This window comes from Nelumbo lutea, chromosome 1 (assembly GCF_056320005.1).
Source record: "Nelumbo lutea isolate HS-2025 chromosome 1, American lotus-T2T, whole genome shotgun sequence".
NCBI lineage: Eukaryota > Viridiplantae > Streptophyta > Magnoliopsida > Proteales > Nelumbonaceae > Nelumbo > Nelumbo lutea.
Window position 1 is genome coordinate 98,663,662 of NC_142684.1, and position 19,875 is coordinate 98,683,536.

The 19,875-nt window shown below is 40.3% G+C and overlaps 1 protein-coding gene across 1 annotated transcript; it reads left to right on the forward strand.

Annotated features, from left to right (window-relative positions):
• Positions 1–11,178: 11,178 nt before the first annotated feature.
• LOC148876349 (uncharacterized) lies at positions 11,179–19,601 on the forward strand. Its single transcript, XM_088967269.1, has 4 exons — positions 11,179–11,689; positions 11,806–11,961; positions 12,311–12,382; positions 19,405–19,601. The coding sequence occupies exons 1-4, from the start codon at positions 11,179–11,181 to the stop codon at positions 19,599–19,601; spliced, it is 936 nt and encodes a 311-aa protein (XP_088823395.1).
• The last annotated feature ends 274 nt before the right edge of the window (positions 19,602–19,875 follow it).

Consider the following 19,875-nt stretch of genomic DNA (forward strand, 5'->3'; position numbering starts at 1 on the left):
TGCAATCCAAATTAGAGGCATTCCAGGCTACATTGTTTCTTGCTTTAACAAATTACTTAAGAGACAGCGGAGAGTTTGGAGTGCTTTTATTTTGTTGCTAGCAAATCATTATCTTGTTTACAAATGCTTTAAGGTATAGCTTCAACTTGAGAGAAGGCATTCAATTCGCAGCTTCAATTCCTTACAAGCACACAGCAGGTAAATAGAATTCAATTTTACATCAATAACTTCTATTGTTATTATTATTATTAGTAGTAGTGTTCATCAATAACTTCTATTGTTATTATTATTATTTGTTTGCAGAAGTACAAAATTTGCAATGCACTAAATTTTGTGTCAAGTAGGGGTGGTCATGAATCGAGCTCTTCACAAGCTATTCGAGTTTGTCTTGATTTCGACCAAGCTTCGAGCCGAGCTCAAGCCCAATTTACAGGCTCGATTAGTAAACAAGCCAAGCTCGAGCCTAATAGAGCTCTCTCTCTCTCTATGTATGTATATATATATTTATATAAATTATAAAAAACAATGTATAATAAAAATACTATAATTCTTAATTTTTTAAATATCAAATAAAAATTATTTTTTATATAAATTTTTTGTTTTTATAAAATATTTTTTTCTCAAATCGAGCTCGAGCTCAATATTCTAGTTCGAACTGAATTCGAGCTCGAGCTCGAGCCTTGTACAACCTTATTGGGCCGACCCATTTCTGATGTACGAGTTGATTGTTGACCTGAATTTGCCATGTTTGTTATTGGGCCGAACCTGGTCCTAGAGGACCAAGACATTCTGTTCAGTTAGTTGAACCGAGTAAGCGTTCTCAACCCAGCAAGTTTGGAGTACTTGACAATCTGGTTCAGCTTGTCAAACCAGGTCGGTTCACTTGTATCTAAAAGTTTAAAGGGTCGGTTCGTGATCCTAGAAAGCTCAGAATATTTTGACCAAAACCCCATGGTTCGTCCCCTGAGGTTTTGGGACTTTGTAAATCCATTTATGTGTGCTCAACACTCTGATTATATTCTGACCAAAACCCCACGATTCATCCCGATCTATAAAACCCAAAACTTTGATTGACAACTTTAGGGGCTATCTGAAACTATTTAATTTGAACCCAACTTTTTCCAAATGGGCTTATGATAGCATGGGCTACAATAAGGTAAAATTGTGAATTTTTGGATTGATTTGGGTGCCGATTCAATGGTTTTACTACGTTTTAATAATGGTTTATTATTAATTTATCGTGTTTTTTTTTCTTATCGTTATATTAGTTTGCTTATCCATTGTATGTGAATCCATGATATTATTATTTGCATGATATATGACTATTTTCCTAATTATACTGTTGAGTTATCATGCGTTTTTAAATGAAAACCAATTTGAAACCATTCAAATTGGGTGAATATTATAACCGCTAAAATGCCCAAATTTTTATATTTTGTGTGGTCTTCTAGTATAATTGATGATAAGGGTTCGACTGTGATATGAGAAAGATATGATATATATCTGAAAGTCATGTGTTATTTATCAAAATTCATGGATGGGTTTTGATTGGTCAAAACTCTCCTAATACCATGTCTTTCCTGCATCGTAGATTTTCCCTAATAATGATTTAGTTTAAATTGCATTGTTTTACATTAGGATGGTGATCACACCCAAAGGAGGGTTATATTTTTGTGCAATTCTATAGGAAATGATGATTAATTTGACTGTCAAATATATAACAAGGGTTTAGGCCCAAAGGTATAAACTCTTGGAAACCTATGATGTTCATATTAATCAATCTTGTAGTGATTCTTGTCACCATAAAGGAGAGAGAGAGAAAGAGAGAGAGAGAGAGAGAGAGAGAATTTGCATGTTGTGTTCTTAGCCCAAAGGTGAGAATGCAATGTTACGTCAACTCTTCTCAGTAGAATAGATCCATTAAGATTTTAAGGTCACCTTCCGTTCTATCTAACTGGGACTTTTAACCAATTAGATATTATGAATTGTAATGGCATGACTTTGATAAGAAATTGAGATGTAGTGTAGTGAGCATGCTTTCCTTTGTTTTTTTTAGCTTTGAATACTACAACAATTCTCAATTATTTGTTTGGTATTAAAACTTTGGATGGATCAAACTTTTCTACTAGAAATAACAAATAGAGTTATTCTTAACCATTCTGATGATTGATTTTGCCTTATTATAGGATGAACCTCCAAAACCTACTGATCAAAGCACAAAAATAAAAGAGGACAAATATGAAAACTAGGTAAAAGCCAAATCATATTTGTTTAGTGTATCCTAGATAAGACAATTGTGAATAAATACTTGGATAGGGTTTAGGAGCAATTTGCTAGCTCCGCTAAAGAAATTGGTGGAACTTTTTAATGCAATTAATAAATTTGAAATATGATAGGGTGGGTAGTGAAAGGAGGGAATAATTCTAGAGTCTGTTCTTTTATTAAAAGAATATAGGTTAGATGAAGAAGGACTGTTTGAAGTTCAAGAAGAACATGGATAAGAAAGCCGCCTTACTAGCCTATGTAATTTTTGAGTCGAATCTTGTTGATGTACCTTCAAATACTTGTTGGTTTAATACTGGGGCAACCCTACATATTTTCAGACACTATGTAGGAGTTTCTTAGCAACAGAAGATTAAGTGAAGGAAGGGATTTGGTGATGAGAAATAGGGCCAAAGCTCGAAGGGGAGTAGTTGGAGTTACAAATTGATTTTAGAAGATGTTATTTATATACCTACTATGAAAATGAACCCTTTATCAATCATTAAACTTGATGGTCATGGTTTTAAGTTTAATTTTGTAACTGGTGTTTCTAGATTGACTTTTTAGTCTTGTATTATTTGTATTAGAACTTTTTGTGATGAATTATATAAATTAAATCTTGACCTTGCATATGCTTCATCTCTTTTATTATGGGTGGCCATAAACTGAGCTTTTCACGAGCTATTCAAGCAAGACTTGTAAAAAGCTCGATTGAACTCAGTTTAAACCAAGCTTCAAGTGAAGCTCGAACCCAATAAAGATTAGCTCGTGAGGCTTGCAAGCCTAATCGTGCTTTTACTTATATATATATATATATATATATATATATATATATAAGAGAGAGAGAGAGAGAGAAAGAGAAGTGTAGGGGAACTATAGTATATAAGTAGTATGCATTTATGTTTCAAACCCATCCACATGGTAAGTATTGAATCCTTGTTTTATCTTGATATGTTTAATTTGACACTTGATAATGAATAATAATAATAATAATAATAATAATAATAATAATAATAATAATAATAATAATAATATCCTTGTCAAAACATTTAAAGATAGATAACTACAGCATAGTGTGTTGGTGGATTTAAATACAACCTTTTATTTAATATAATAAATATATAATATCAAAGGCATGTACAATTGTTTTTTGCATTATCTATACATTTTTATTTCAATCTTCTTTTTAAATTTTCATTATATATGACATCATAGATTTATTCATGTTTTATCTTTTGTGTTTCTATATTTCTAAATATTTGAATGATTAATTATGAAATCATGGGTTGACCCATTTTACCTAAATGGTTAAACCTTCCACCAACTACCTAAATAGGAAAGTAGTTTCGGTTTTTGGCAGATTTAAATGTCATATTTCATTTTCATCATTAATAAGAGTACTTCTTATTTATTATATTAATTTTTAATATGATGAATATATAATATTAGAAATATTTCAAAAAAAATATATTATTTTGTATATTTTTAATTTTTATTACTTAATTATACATTCATGTGTTGACCCATTCAACTTGGATGGCTATATTTGATATATATTTAATTAGTAGAATATATTGATGATAGAAAATAATACTTAAAATATAGGATAAGATTAGAGATAATGGGGTTGACGATTTAAATATAGGATTTAACAAAAGGGAATTGAGTGAAGTTAAAACTAGTATTTCAAATTACATTATCAGCCCTCACAATTGGAGAGGTATTCAAATTCAAAAGTGAGGACTTTTAGTTTGGAATATCCTACAAAGCTCACTTATTTAATATACCTTAAATATACAATTTAATGAGAGGAAATGAGGATTAATACCTTAATTATAGAATTTAATTAGAGGCAATAGAATGAACTTAAAAGTAATATCAAGAAAATTATGATTTTTGCCTCACAATAAATAAGGATTGAGGGACCAAATTCAAAATTAAGGGTATTTTAGTCAAGCAAAAATCCAAAAAGTCTAGACCTCATTCCCACTTTTAATATAGTTATCATTTGGCAGTCTTTTTTATGCAATCTTTTGTGCTTTGACAAGATTAGAAGACCAAAATTTGATTTTTCCTGGTATGGTGATAGAAAGTCAAGAAGATCAAAGATGCTCAGTTAAAGAAAGTTGAAAAGATCAAAATCACCAAATTTTGAGAATCTTCCTGGTAAATGACCTTTAAATGAGTTTTCAAAAACCCAACAGAATGAGTTGTTACTAAACAATCTTGAACATTAAACACAAGACCCCAAAAGCTCTATACATCTTTTTTTTTTTTTTTTTCCATCTGGGTTATTGCAAGATCTTCCCAAAAACTAAAAGACTTTGCCAAATGGCACCACATTGTCATATCCAAGTGATGTGTTCTCTTTCACTTTTAACATTTTTCATGTATTTTGTTGCTGGTAGGAAAAGGCAAGAAAGGAAAGAGAAGAAAGAGAAGCAAGAGAAAGAAAAGCAAGAGAAGAAATAGAAGCAAGAGAAAGAGAAGAAAGAGAAGAAAGAGAAGAAAGAGAAGAAATAGAAGCAAGAGAAAGAGAAGAAAACAAAAAATGCAAAGGTAATTAATCCTTTCTTTTCTCTACAAAGTTAAGCCAACCAACTAAAATCACAACAAATAGAAATAAAAAGTAGAAAAAGAAAGAAATAGAGAAACACAGATTAATGCATGTTGAGAAAATTTGGTTGTAGGCATTCAACAGCTCCTATTGTCTAAGCACATAACACGTTAGTTCTTAGTTATGCATTCAATAAAAGTGTTCTTTTAACCATTTTTACCCATAGAGTGCAATTATTATAAGAGGCAAATTTTCTCTTTCAATAAAAGCATGTTCCTCATATGAGACTATGTACACCAACTTAAAATTTTCTCTTTCAATAGAAGTTCATCTCTTATAAATGCATTTACTTGAGTGTTTGGTAAGATATTTACCTAGGTAAATGCATCTACTTGAGTGTTTGGTAAGCACACCTGTTTGTTCTTTTGTTTTCTAGGTAATTAAGTGTTGTTCTTTTGACCATTTTACCAATGTAATTTTATATATTATAAGGGGCAATTTTGTCCATGATATATTATCAACTCTTCCCCTAGATGGAAAAATTATTTACTGGCTGTGAGACATGATAAGTGGATATGTAATACCCAAGAAAAAGTAGTTTACCATAGAACCCACCACTTACTAAAAGGTGAAGACTAGAAAGTTGATCAACCCCCTCCCCATTTACTAAAATGATCTAAGCTCATATAAACTAACATGTCAAATAGGAAAAGGCAAATGAACAACAAAGGTTGTTCAGCGTAGACATATCCAAATTAAACTTTTTTGATGCACGTGGATTGTTCGAGACAGTCCAGAATGGTCAACTTCCAACAAATTTTCCAACCAACTATGAGTATATCATTTGATTAAGAAAAGCTCAGAGTTGGAACATCAATACCATTTCTCTATACATGCTTAGCAGCAAAAACACTTGAATAAGTAAGAGGCTTAGGTGCTTTGCTTTCACTTTTCCACCAAAATGTGAAAAAAATTGATCATATGTCAAGCTTATTTTTGGCTAAATTGTTATACATTGGAATGTCAGGTCATTGTTATTTCAACATGCAACACATAAAAAGTTATGGGAGAGCTAAATTCTCTCACCCATTTTCAGAAATGTGATATAAAATAGATTATTTTAGGGCTGTATTCGAAAATCTGAGTTCGAATTCATGATTCATACATAATCAAATCAAATTCATACATGGCATGCATGATTCGATTCAATAAATATCTCAATTATATAATTCATATATATAACATTTAAATTATATAAATAATTATTCTGCTGAGTTCAAATCAAATATTCGAATATATAATCAAATTTGAATTTAACCAAATCACACCCTAAGGTGGTCCATAAATCCAAAAACTCTACTGCGTACAAGAGTTGAAGTCAAATGGTCCAACCATTATAGGTTGATTTAGGGTATATTTGGCACTATGGTGTGTCAAATATCAATGTTTATTTTTGAAACATTTCATTGGAAAACAAGAAATGCCCCTTTGACACCCTGGACTCGTAGATTGAATAAATTATTTACCCACTTGAGCTGACTATATATTTTGTTTTTCATTATTTCAGATCCTCCTGTTTTTAGGTGAAGGAAGAAGTGCAGATTATTTATGTTGGAAAAAAGCGATGAAAGATTACGTGGACTGTAAAGGCTGCAGTGAAACTGAGACTATCATTATAATCAATGAGCAATGTCCTCCGATGATCCGACCATTTATTAAAGATTTGTACCCATCGGAAGAAGTCTGGAAGCAATTGGATGTTATGTAATGTCTTCAAAAAACTTTTCACTACACTTTAACAATTAATATAGGGAAAATGCTATTTAAAGGGAAGAAATACTCCTTTTTGCGGTGGATAACAGAGCCATGTCTCTCATGTTTACCTATCGTGGAAAGGAGAGTCTCTTCCCTGTAGGAGAAGTGAATGTATCTATTTCTACATTGCACAGAAATCTTGTGCCTGCTATTGTTAACTGATCTATTCCTAGATGCATAAACTTTGTAAATACTTTAATTGAATGCCTGGGCCTCCAATTCCATATTGGAAATTTTCTCAAAAAAGAAAAAAAAAAAACTATTCAGTGGAAACACATTTCCCCATGAATTTGGAAAAAACAAAAAAGACTACTTGAAACCAAATGGAACTGACCATAAAACTGACCCTACCCAATCTGTTCTAGGGTAGGGTTTAGTTACATTTCAAATTCTTGAAATTGACTCTCACCCAGGCCAGTTATAGGGTCTAAGGGTTTATATTGCTTGTATTATCCCGATGTACCAGTTTTGGTGCAACCGGCCTTAGAATCAAGTTTGGCTTGAAATAATTCTCAAAATACTTTAAAAATGTGAAAATTTGAATCCAAAAATTCATTGTTACAAAGTATATGGTCTCACTTGACCATTAAATTACTTAAATGATTTGAAGGTAATTTGAAGGAATGTTGAATTATATATCAGTTTCTTATGAATAATTTCTCCAATATTTCTGATTGTTTTTTTTTTTTTATATTAGAAAAAAAAATAAGGCTGGAAAGTTGAGATGTTTTACCATGTACCGAAGGCCTAAGTAGTCCATCCATCCCCTGAACCGATCGATACGTACCATACGTATTTGAACCTTGGGCCTTAGAAAGAAAATAAATAATATGGTGAAATGATGGTGATTTAATTTCTTTGCCATTCCAGGGTTGCAGCCAATGACCGCACACACATGGTGTCAAGATTTCTACAATGCTATCGTAAAGGGTAAACATGAAAAAGTAGAAACTTTCCTCGAGAGAAATAATAGAGTAGTTGTTGTATCCAGAATCACAGCAGGGCAGGATATCCCTCTTCACATCGCAGCCAGGGTAGGACATCTGAAAATTGTAAAGCTGCTACTAGACAGGATGAATAAGGAAGAGGTAATGTTGATGAACAATAACTACAGAACAGCACTTCACCTAGCTGCCTCAGGTGGACATTTGAATGTCGTAATGGCCTTGGTAGAAAAGGAAAGGCGTCTAGTGCTGAGAGAATGTGATGAACAGATACCCCTTCACCATGCTATCAGGAACCAGCATAAGAAGGTCGTAGAATATCTATTCAAAGCCACCATTGAAGTGGATAAAGCTGATGCTAAAAACGACATATACGAATGGAACAAGAAAGCACGCAACAAATTTAGGGTTACTATTCTTATTGCTTTGATATATGGAAATTTCTATGGTAACAAGTTAGATGAAATGAAGCTTTTTTTTTATTATTTTCTTTTTCTCTTCTCTTTCTTTTTATTCTTTTTTCTTAACATGAATGCATATTGTTTTTATATTCATACTTGCAGATCTGGCTTTGAAACTAGTGAACGACTTCCCAGAATTGCTCTTGATCAAGGATAGATTTAAGAAAACCGCGATACTTGCACTAATTGAAAGTACTTCTGAACATGAAACCTGGTGGGCAGCCCTTCTAACGCCTATCTCTATCTCTATCTCCACAAGTAAGCATCTACCCATTTGTTTCTATAATTTTTTAGCCAATGAAATTGCTATATTATATATGATTGAGCAAAAATCATGAGCTAAAAGACTTCCTTTACAAAAGAAGGACCGATTCTTTAATCAATTATCATTTATTTATTTCATGTTCATTCATTCACTGTTATAAATATCATATTCTTCACTTCCTCTTGCATTGTTCTTGTGGGCCTTGTTTTCTGTGGCCTATGGATTTCATTCTCTCCCTTCCTTTTGCTTTTAGTAAATTTTCTTTTACTATCAAAAAATTCTTCACTTCTGAATTAAGAGACTGATAGAAACAATATTAATTGCTTATTTTTTTTCCTTGAAGGCATTGAATATATCAAATCAAGAATGTTTTCTTTCCGTGGCCACAGACAAGATGAGGAGAATGCAGATCAAGGTATACCTCTCTCTCTCTCTCTCTCTCTCTCTCTCTCTCTCTCTGTGGTATGAATCCCCATACCAAATCCCCGAACTCTTTTTTTAATTTTAATTAAAATTTCACTTTGAAAAAAGATTTAGAAAGGAAAATGGAAAATCATCAATGTAAATTGCTAACATTTAACTAATATATATTTGAGTTAAAATGAACCATTTGAGAACATATATGCAAATAATGTTTTAAAAACTCCACCAACTCCGCTAGTGTGAGAATGTCTTGCACCAATAGTCCCAAGCACGGACATAGGAGGAGAGTTGCGTCAAGTTGACATTTGGCACTAAAACTTTTGTTAAACTCTTATAAATATGGATCCTGATTTATCTATTCTTACATTTTAAGAAGAATATGATTTTAAATACAATGGATTGGCCAAACAAGATTCATGTAGCTGACCCTATATAATTTGGATAAGACATGGATGATGATGATGATATATACATATTCAAATTTTAGAATATTACAGTTAAGCAGGTTGAATTTTCACTCTCCATTCTTCATTTTGATGGTATATCTGACTTAATCCCTACCACCATCCCTGACCAAGCAGTTTCCATACCCTTGACTACAGGTATAGGAAAATTTGAGATCCCTAATTGTGTGTGTTGAAGTCTGAGGGCTTGTTTGTTTCTTCTTAACTCTTATCTTTTAAGAAGAATCTTTTAATTTTAAGAGAAAATTAGTTGTTCATTTCCTCTTATTTTTTATCTCTTAAAGTACAATCATATAATAATTTTTTATTTTTTTTGTCAAACGCATTTATAAGAATACAAAAGTAGAAATTAAATATGTGCTTTGTAGTTTCATACTTTCAAAAGTACAAAGCACAAGCTCTATCCAAATATCATATAAATAGCTTCTTCAAGATGAATCAAAGGTGAATCTCTTACAATAAGTCTCTTAATTGAGCTAATAAATCAATTCTTCAGTGAAGCTAAATTTAAGAAAATTTTCAATGGGTATAAAGGGGCATTTGATTGCACTTTTCAGACGTCTAAATCTGAAAACGTTGCTTTTCATACCTCATACTCGTTTGGTTTCACCTCTTAAACTTGATCTTTATTTTGTTTTCAGATCTAAAAACTTTAGAGCGCGGGTTGGCTCTTAACGCGCTAAGACGTGTTTCAAAGCCAGTGCATAGTCCAAGCTACCCTTTCAATCTTTTGGAAATGACACACGCTACCCCTGATTACCCCCAAACCCAAAACCCTAGTCATTTTCGTATTTTCTCAGGGAGGAAGCGCCACTCACGAATCCAAGCTCCAAGAAGAATGCCCCTCTGAATCCAAGCTCTAGGAAGAACACTTCTCTCTTTCTCTCTCTCTTCCTGCTTCCCACTACCGTCGTTGCAACTTGCAATGGTGGTTCTCTCTCTCTCTTTCATTCTCTCCCCCTGTTTTCCTGCCTCCTTGCTGCGGCAGTTCTCTCTCTCTCTCTCTCTCTCCCCTGTCTTCCCACCATCGCCACTACAACTTACAGCACCAGCGATTGGGTGAGTAATAATATTAAAATAATAATAATAATAATAATTAATTATAAATTATTTTACTAATTATTAATTATTTTAATATTTTTTATGAGATAATGCAAATTTAACTCAACATTTTGAAATAGTATGTTTTACGGGTAAAATAATAAAGTCAATAAATTTCGGATGGTAAAGGGTTGATCCAAAACAAACAAACTTATGGATTTAGAGTTTCTAAAAAGTAGAAAATTACCTATGCTTCTTTTTAAAATTTAGACAGAAAAAATACCTTTTTAACTTTTTAGATCTAAAATTTTAGATTTATCAAATGCCACCTAATTAGTTCAATGCTGCTGAATCAATCAATCAAAGGCAAAGGGCTTTTGCTTGGACAAATCAATTAAATATTCTAAAATATGGTACATGTGTACTTTTTTTCTTATCATTCCAATTCTAGGTGTGATCTGAACAAATGGTGTTTGGTCAGATTCTTTAAATATTGCTTTTTTTACTGCCCAAATTTTTGGATTAGCTTCTTTAAACCCATGTTTTCAATTCATTGTTGACCCAACTGATTGGACTGGTGACCTGGTCAAATTACTGATTGAGGTTAACTACTACTCGTTATTAATTTAATTGAAAACATTGATTTGTACTTAACTTTGCAGGGAGCTGTTGAGTGTTGAATTATCAGTTTCTTACAAATAATTGCTCAAATATCTCTAATCTTCTTAAAATTAAAACAAAGAATAAGGCTGAAAAGTTGGGAAGTTTTGCCATGTGGTGGAGGCCTAAACTCTGTTAAACTTGGCAAATAGAAAGAAGATAATACGGTGAAATCTAAAAGAGTAATGCAAAATGTTATATATTAATTCTACGACTGATGAGCTCAATATATAATAATTTATGGTGAGCTCGATCGATTTTCTTTGCCATTCCAGGGTTGCAGCCAATGACCGCACACACATGGTGTCAAGATTTCTACAATGCTATCGTAAAGGGTAAACATGAAAAAGTAGAAACTTTCCTCGAGAGAAATAATAGAGTAGTTGTTGTATCCAGAATCACAGCAGGGCAGGATATCCCTCTTCACATCGCAGCCAGGGTAGGACATCTGAAAATTGTAAAGCTGCTACTAGACAGGATGAATAAGGAAGAGGTAATGTTGATGAACAATAACTACAGAACAGCACTTCACCTAGCTGCCTCAGGTGGACATTTGAATGTCGTAATGGCCTTGGTAGAAAAGGAAAGGCGTCTAGTGCTGAGAGAATGTGATGAACAGATACCCCTTCACCATGCTATCAGGAACCAGCATAAGAAGGTCGTAGAATATCTATTCAAAGCCACCATTGAAGTGGATAAAGCTGATGCTAAAAACGACATATACGAATGGAACAAGAAAGCACGCAACAAATTTAGGGTTACTATTCTTATTGCTTTGATATATGGAAATTTCTATGGTAACAAGTTAGACGAAATGAAGCTTTTTTTTTTTTTTTTTCCTTTTTCTCTTCTCTTTCTTTTTATTCTTTTTTCTTAACATGAATGCATATTGTTTTTATATTCATACTTGCAGATCTGGCTTTGAAACTAGTGAACGACTTCCCAGAATTGCTCTTGATCAAGGATAGATTTAAGAAAACCGCGATACTTGCACTAATTGAAAGTACTTCTGAACATGAAACCTGGTGGGCAGCCCTTCTAACGCCTATCTCTATCTCTATCTCCACAAGTAAGCATCTACCCATTTGTTTCTATAATTTTTTAGCCAATGAAATTGCTATATTATATATGATTGAGCAAAAATCATGAGCTAAAAGACTTCCTTTACAAAAGAAGGACCGATTCTTTAATCAATTATCATTTATTTATTTCATGTTCATTCATTCACTGTTATAAATATCATATTCTTCACTTCCTCTTGCATTGTTCTTGTGGGCCTTGTTTTCTGTGGCCTATGGATTTCATTCTCTCCCTTCATTTTGCTTTTAGTAAATTTTCTTTTACTATCAAAAAATTATTCACTTCTGAATTAAGAGACTCATAGAAACAATATTAATTGCTTATTTTTTTTCTTGAAGGCATTGAATATATCAAATCAAGAATATTTTCTTTCCGTGGCGACAGACAAGATGAGGAGAATGCAGATCAAGGTATACCTCTCTCTCTCTCTCTCTGGTATGAATCCCCATACCAAATCCCCGAACTCTTTTTTTAATTTTAATTAAAATTCCACTTTAAAAAAAGATTTAGAAAGGAAAATGAAAAATCATCAATCTAAATTGTTTTAACATTTAACTAATATGTATTTGAGTTAAAATGAACCATTTGAGAACATATATGCAAATAATGTTTTAAAAACTCCAACTCCGCTAGTGTGAGAATGTCTTGCACCAATAGTCCCAAGCACGGATATAGGAGGAAAGTTACGTCAAGTTGACATTTGGCACTAAAACTTTTGTTAAACTCGTATAAATATGGATCCTGGTTTATCTATTCTTACATATAATGGATTTTAAATATAATGGATTGTCCAAACAAGATTAATATAGCTGACTCTATATAATTTGGATAAGACATGGATGATGATAATTGATGAAGGGAAATTCGGCCTGACCTCGCAATCGCTCGACACGTGGCAAAAGCAAATAGCTCGAGGCAGCAGAGCACCCCAAACACGCACCAAGTCCAGGAGCCCGAACTCCCTACTAGGCGCCTGAGCTCCCTACTAAGAGCCCGAGGTCATTACTGGAAGACCGAACTCCCCACTAAGAGCCCGAGGTCATTACTGGAAGACCGAACTCCCCACTAGGAGCCCGAGGTCACTACTGGAAGACCGAGGTCATTACTGGAAGACCGAGCTCCCTACTAGGTGCCCGAGCTCCCTACTAAGAGCCCGAGGTCATTACTGGAAGACCGAACTCCCCACTAGGAACCCGAGGTCACTACTGGAAGACCGAGGTCATTACTGGAAGACCAAGCTCCCTACTAGGCGCCCGAGCTCCCTACTAAGAGCCCGAGGTCATTACTGGAAGACCGAACTCCCCACTAGGAGCCTGAGGTCACTACTGGAAGACCGAGGTCATTACTAGAAGACCGAGCTCCCTACTAGGAGCCCGAGTTCCCTACTAAGAGCCCGAGGTCACTACAAGACTGAGCTCCCAAGAGCCCGAGGTCACTACTGGAAGCCCGAGCTCCCTACTAAGAACCCGAGCTCCCTACAAGGAGCCCGAACGCTCTCAGGCCCAAGCCTCAAAAGGCCGTGACCCGAGCTGGCCCATGGCAGCTCGGAACACTCCCCAAACCGAACTCAAAACCATCTCGCTCGCCACTCCAGTACTCCGCCTCCGAAACACCAGACTGACCGAACGTACCTGACACCGAAGATGTCCGTATCCAAGGGCGGCGCACCCGACTGATTCGGGATCTGACGCTTGACAGCCGCACTTCAAACGGTCTCCTACCACCGCCACCTGCCACCATCGTCACCAGCCACAGAGACGGCTCCGACAAAAGGAGCAGTGGCGGCTCTACCTTGCCAGATGGGATGACGTCCGAACTGGCAGGAGCTCAGAGATAATCATGCCCGAACTGACAGGAGCCTGGAAATGAGTGCGCGAGGTGGTTATAAAAGGCTCCCTACCCCCCAAGAATGAGGTATGCTAACTTTGCGCTATCTGGTTTATCTTGCCTTTGAAGGATTCTAACTTGAGCTTCGGAGCCTTTACACCGGGTTCTCCCCGGAGCTTCTTCCATCTCCTCCGTTTCAGGTGCCCCGCTACTCGAGTCAGAGGCAAGATCGTTGATAGCTAAGACCGGCCAGATAGTGCATCATCAATTGGCATCGTCTATGGGAAACGCTTCCAAAAGCCTCCCTCTAAAACTCTCATAACCTCTTTTTCTCCAAAAAACCCCAACACTCATGGCTTCTTCCGGTAGTGCAGGACGTAGCACGGAGATGAACATCACTAGGGAACAACCTCAAGTCCCTGTGGTGTGCACCGGACAGTTCACCATTCCCCTTTCAGTGGACGGGATCCCCAGCCTGAGTGCGCCGCGAGCAGTGGCACCCATAAACCTTCCCATGGGTGTCCCCTCTCCAGTCCCTGTCGAAGCGACATTCACTGAACCAACCGCTATTCCCCTGGCGACCAGCCGAAGCCAGTTCGACGACCTGATGCAGTGCATGCGGGCAATGCAAGCCCAAATGCAGCAGTTTCAGCAGCATCAGCTCCAGCAGCACCAAGTACTGCACCACCTTTCCCAATATCACTACCAGCAGTAGTTCCCCCAACTGCCCATCAACCAACCGCAGCTCCCACCTTGGCACCCCGCCTCAAGGCCGGTCAAGGCTTCCCCTCAGGATGGATGTCGTCACCGAGCCGCCTCTCGATTCCAGAACCCCCCTAACAGCCAGGCCTCGTCCCCGGGCCGAAGGGAAAGAATCGCCCCCACCTCAAAACTCGCAGGCGGGTCCGGGACCTCGCCTGCAAAATCAGCACCTCGGCACTCTAAGCCCGAGTTCCCACTCTCAGAGAACCGATTCAGTGCCTTAGCGGCAGACTGCCAGCATTCTGAGCCCATCGAGCTCGGCAACACGGAGGCCAGCAGCGCCAATACCAGGCCTACCCAACGGAGGCGTCGGCGAAGTCGCCGAACTGCCACCCACATCCTGCCCGAGCTCTGAGGTAAAGAAGAGAGAAGCCCAGATGAGGTAAAAGCTATCCCTGTTCTCTTGGTTCCTTCCCCCCTCTCATCAGAACTCCTTGTAGTCCCCATGCCCAGAGACTTCAAACTCCCTCCTTTAGACAAGTATGACGGGTCCTTCGACCCCAGCGACCACGTTGACGCTTTCCAATCCCAAATGCACCTGGCAAGGGCCAGTGAGTCGTGCATGTGTGTGGCCTTCACCACCACTTTTAGGGGGGTGGCCCGCACCTGGTACAGAAACTTGGCCCCCGGGTCCATAAGAAGCTCGACCCAGTTCGTGCAGGTATTCACCGCACACTTCGTTACCAGCAAGTGGTGCCCCAGAACCGAGGAAAGCATCTTCGGAGTGGTTCAGAAAGAAGGAGAGCCCATTCGGGGCTACATCAAGCGGTTCAATGACGCGTGTTTGCAGATACCGCGACTAGACCCCGCGGTACATCTCGCGGTGGCTAAAAGAGGAGTAACACACAAGGAGTTCAGATGGCACATGGTAGCAAGCCAGCCCGCGACCATGGCCGAATTCCTCGAGCTCGCAGACAAGTTCATGAGAACAGAGGAAGAAATAGGCACGGGCGGTAAAAGGAAGAGAGAAGGCGAGCTCTCTAACCCGGGTGACAGGAGAGACCCGGCCCGAGAAGCGAGGCCGAACCAGCCGTCCCGAGCTCCCATAGCAGCTCGAACAGACTACACCCCCTTGAACACAAGGCGAACTGAGATCTTGATGACGATCAAAGACGCCCCATACGTGAAATGGCCACCGCGCCTAAAGGGGAACCCAAACGAAAGAAACAAAAATTTGTATTGTAGTTTCCATAAAGATCACGGTCATAGTACCGAACAGTGTAAAAATCTCTAGGACGAGATAGAGGGACTCATCCGTCATGGGTACTTAAGAAATTTCGTACAGCATAATAATAATAATAACAATAATAATAGTGTAGGCCGACAAGGGGAGCACGGTAAGGACGCTCCCGAGTCCAGCAGCAGGCCAGCTGAACCATCACAGAGACAGCCTCCGGAAGAGAGGCCAGTTCACGGAACCATCCATGTAATAGTGGGAGGTTCGGTGGTAGCGGGATGCACTTCGGCAGCGGCTCGGACGTCAGTTCGCGAAGTGACCCGAGAAGAACAAAACCCTCCAAAGAGGCTGAAGGTGGAAGAATCGATCTCCTTCACAGAAGACGATGCGCGAGGTGTCCATTACCCCCATGATGACGCACTTGTCATAAAACTGAGGATCAGCGACTTCGAAGTCAGACGCGTGCTTGTGGATTCAGGTAGCTCGGCAGACATCCTCTTCAAGTCGGCATTTGACCAACTTCGGTTGCAAAGGTGCGAGCTAAAACCCGCAAACACTCCCCTGGTGGGCTTCAGCGGCGAGGAAGTCAGGCCCCTTGGGAAAGTAACAGTACTTGTGGAAGTCAACACGTGGCCTTGTGCGGTCAGACTCAACCACGACTTCCTGGTGGTCGCGACCCCCTCCCCATACAATGCCATAATAGGGCGGCCGATCACGCATATCCTACGAGCGGTGGTCTCCACCTACTATCTGGCCATGAAGTTCCCTACAGACTTTGGTGTGAGAGTAGCGCGGGGCGACCAGCTCGAGTCCCGCAAGTGTTACGTTGCCGCCCTGAAGGGAAAAACCAAGGCGGCCGGCGACCTCGATCTAGAGCGGCCTGGGGAACAAAGCGAGGAACGAGCTTCACCCACAGAGGAAATAGTTGCAATCCCGACCTCGGCTATGGACCCAGCACGCACACTTCAGATCGGTGCTTCCGTCAAAGAACCCCTGCGGACCGAACTGGTGAGTTTTTTACTTCGAAATTTAGATATTTTTGCATGGTCCGCGGCCGATATGCCCGGCATAGATCCTGGCCTTATAACTCACAAACTTAACACTGACCCTGTAGTCAGACCCGTTAGACAGAAGAAATGGAACTTAGCCCCCGAACGCTGGAGGGCAGTCGACGAAGAGGTCGAGAAGCTCCTCGCGGCAGACTTCATCAGGGAAGTCCATTACCCAAGCTGGGTGGCCAACCCTGTGCTGGTAAAAAAGGCGAACGGCAAGTGGCGCATGTGCGTCGACTACACCGACCTGAACCGAGCTTGCCCGAAAGATTGCTTCCCCCTCCCCAGAATTGACCGCCTAGTAGACGCAACCTCGGGACATGAGTTGCTAAGCTTCCTGGATGCCTACTCAGGCTACAACCAAATCCGGATGGACCAGTCCGATGAGGAAAAAACCAGCTTCATAACCGAGTTCAGTCTATACTATTACAAGGTCATGCCCTTCGGATTAAAAAATGCCGGGGCGACCTTCCAAAGACTTGTAAATAGGCTGTTTCGGCCCCTGATTGGCACGAAGGTAGAGTGTTATGTAGATGACATGGTCGTCAAGACACAGTTTTCACAATAATTAATACAAGACTTAGGTTCTGTCTTCCAAATCCTACGTCGGTTTAGCATGAAATTGAACCCCAACAAATGTGTCTTTGGCGTCACCTCGGGCAAATTCCTAGGCTACGTTGTCAATCGACGTGGTATCAAGGTCAACCCAGACAAGATAAAAGCCATCCTAGATATGAGACCACCCCGGAAAGTAAAAGAAGTTCAGAGGCTAAACGGCCGCATAGCCGCTCTAAGCCGCTTCATGTCCAAGTCAGGAGATCGCTGCCTACCCTTCTTCAAAGCAATCAAAGGCAAAGGGTTCGAATGGACCCAAGACTGCCGGCTCACGTTTGACGAGCTAAAAGGTTACCTCGCCAGTGTGCCAACCTTAGCTCGGCCCGAGGAGGATGAGGTCTTAGAACTGTACCTCTCGGCAAGCGACGAGGTGGTCAGTTCGGTACTAGTAAAGGATACAGACCGGGTCCAACGACCCATATATTATGTTAGTAAAATCTTGTAGGGAGCAAAGACAAGGTACCCGCAGATGGAAAAGCTGGCGTATGCACTGGTGATAGCAGCACGGAAACTCCGCCCGTATTTCCAGGCTCACACCGTCATTGTCCTGACCGACAAACCTCTGAGACAAGTTTTGCTAAAACCCGAGGTGTTCGGTCATAGGCAGCAGCACGCACAGTTGGCCACATAGCAGCAAGCATCGCCTGGCAGCGTCGCCAGCAGCACGCACCGTCAACAGTGCGCAGCACGCACCGCCTGGCAGCACATAGCACGCACCGCCCGGCAGCACGCAGCACGCACCGCCCGGCAACGCCGCACAGCAGCACACACCGCCCGACAGCGCGCAGCACGCACCGCACGGCAGCAGCACGCACCTCACGGCAGTAGCACGCACCACCCGGCAGCAGCACCGCGAGGCGCGCGCACCGCCTGGCAGCAGCAGTACGTCGGGGCCCACATGATAGCTCATCAGGCCGGGCCCACACTTATCTTACCACATCAGCTCTGCCCGCCAACTCACCGCCAGCTTACCTTATCCCTTATCCCTTATCTTATCTTATCCTTATCTTTATCTTATCTTAAGTAAGTGTGTTACCAATAGGAGTAGGTAATTAGGAGTTTGAGTTCAAGTTGGAGTTTGAGTTTAATTAGGAATTTCCTTCTATAATCTCCTATTTAAGGAGCTACGAATTGAAAATAAAGGCATTCAATTTTCCAGTCAAGAAAAGAGTGAGGAGAGTTCGGGTGGTCTCTTGGACAAATCACCCATTCAGTTTCCGCAATAGGGTGGGTCTACACACAAGGAAAGGCGCAAGGGAAAGCAAGGCTTTCTCACCGTGGACCGACCCGTGACGAGATCCTACGCGCGGGCCCATAACATTTGGTATTAGAGCCAAGAGTCATGGGCGACATGGAGCAGCTATCTTCCAAGGTTCACGAGGTGGAACACTGTCTTGTGGAAAATCACGCGGAGGTAAGAGAAGTTAAAGAGGATGTCAGGGAACTTCGGCGTCTACTGGAGTTACACTTCTCCACCAGGGAAAGGAGCCCTGAAGGGGCAGCCACCAACAACAGCCGCCGCCTAGATCGGGCAGAGGGCTCCGGTGAATGACAGAACGACACCCTGACAGCAGCAATCATACCCAAATACAATCATCTGGAGTTCCCCTCATACAACGGCAACGGTGACCCACTTGGATGGCTGTACCGCTGTGAGCAATTCTTCCGCAATCAGCGCACGGAAGAGAAGGACAAGGTCAGCCTGGCAGCATTCCACTTGACTGATGAAGCACAGCTCTAGTTCTACCGAGTGGAGCAGGAAGAATCAGGCCTTAGTTGGGACCATTTCAAGTCGTATTGCCTCCTCCGGTTCGGACCCCCATTAACAAGCAACCCCTTGGGAGAGCTCATTAACCTCAAGCAGACCGGGACCGTCGCGGAGTATTAGCGGCAGTATCAGACCCTTCTCGCCAGAGCCTCTTCAGTTCGGCCAGACCAGCAGGTGGATATGTTCACAGCCGGCCTATCTGAATCTCTAAGAGTTGATGTGGAGATGCAGAGCCCACCCAACTTGGTCACAGTAATGAATCTGGCCCGAGCCTTCGAGCACAAGCTGTAGATCAGCCGAGGGCTGCCCAGCATGGGGCGTCCCGCAACGACTTGGATGAACCCAAGGTCTACCGTAGGAGGGCCTTCGATGGCTGCCAACAGGGAACAACGCCCTTTCACCAGCAACACTACCCGATCTGCAACTAGCATGGGTAGCAGCACGACAGCACCTCCCATCACACTCTTATCCAGGGCCGAGATGGCAGAGCGCCGAGCCAAGGGCCAATGCTTCAACTATGACGAGCTGGAGGAGGAAGAAGAGGAACAGGCGGCACTAGAACCCGAGATCTCCCTCCATGCCATCACTGGAATCCAGAACTCCCAAACCTTGCAGCTGCAGGCCCAGGTGGCAGAAAAACGGATACGGATTCTGGTTGACTCAGGGAGCACCCACAACTTCATCAGCAAGCAGGCTGCACTC

Coding starts and splice junctions, on each gene's coding strand:
- LOC148876349 (XM_088967269.1), top strand. CDS start 11,179: ATGACCGCACACACATGGTGTCAAGATTTCTACAATGCTATCGTAAAG. Junction 11,962..12,310: donor CTCTATCTCTATCTCCACAA/GTAAGCATCTAC, acceptor TTTTTCTTGAAG/GCATTGAATATATCAAATCA. Junction 12,383..19,404: donor TGAGGAGAATGCAGATCAAG/GTATACCTCTCT, acceptor GTGGAGATGCAG/AGCCCACCCAACTTGGTCAC.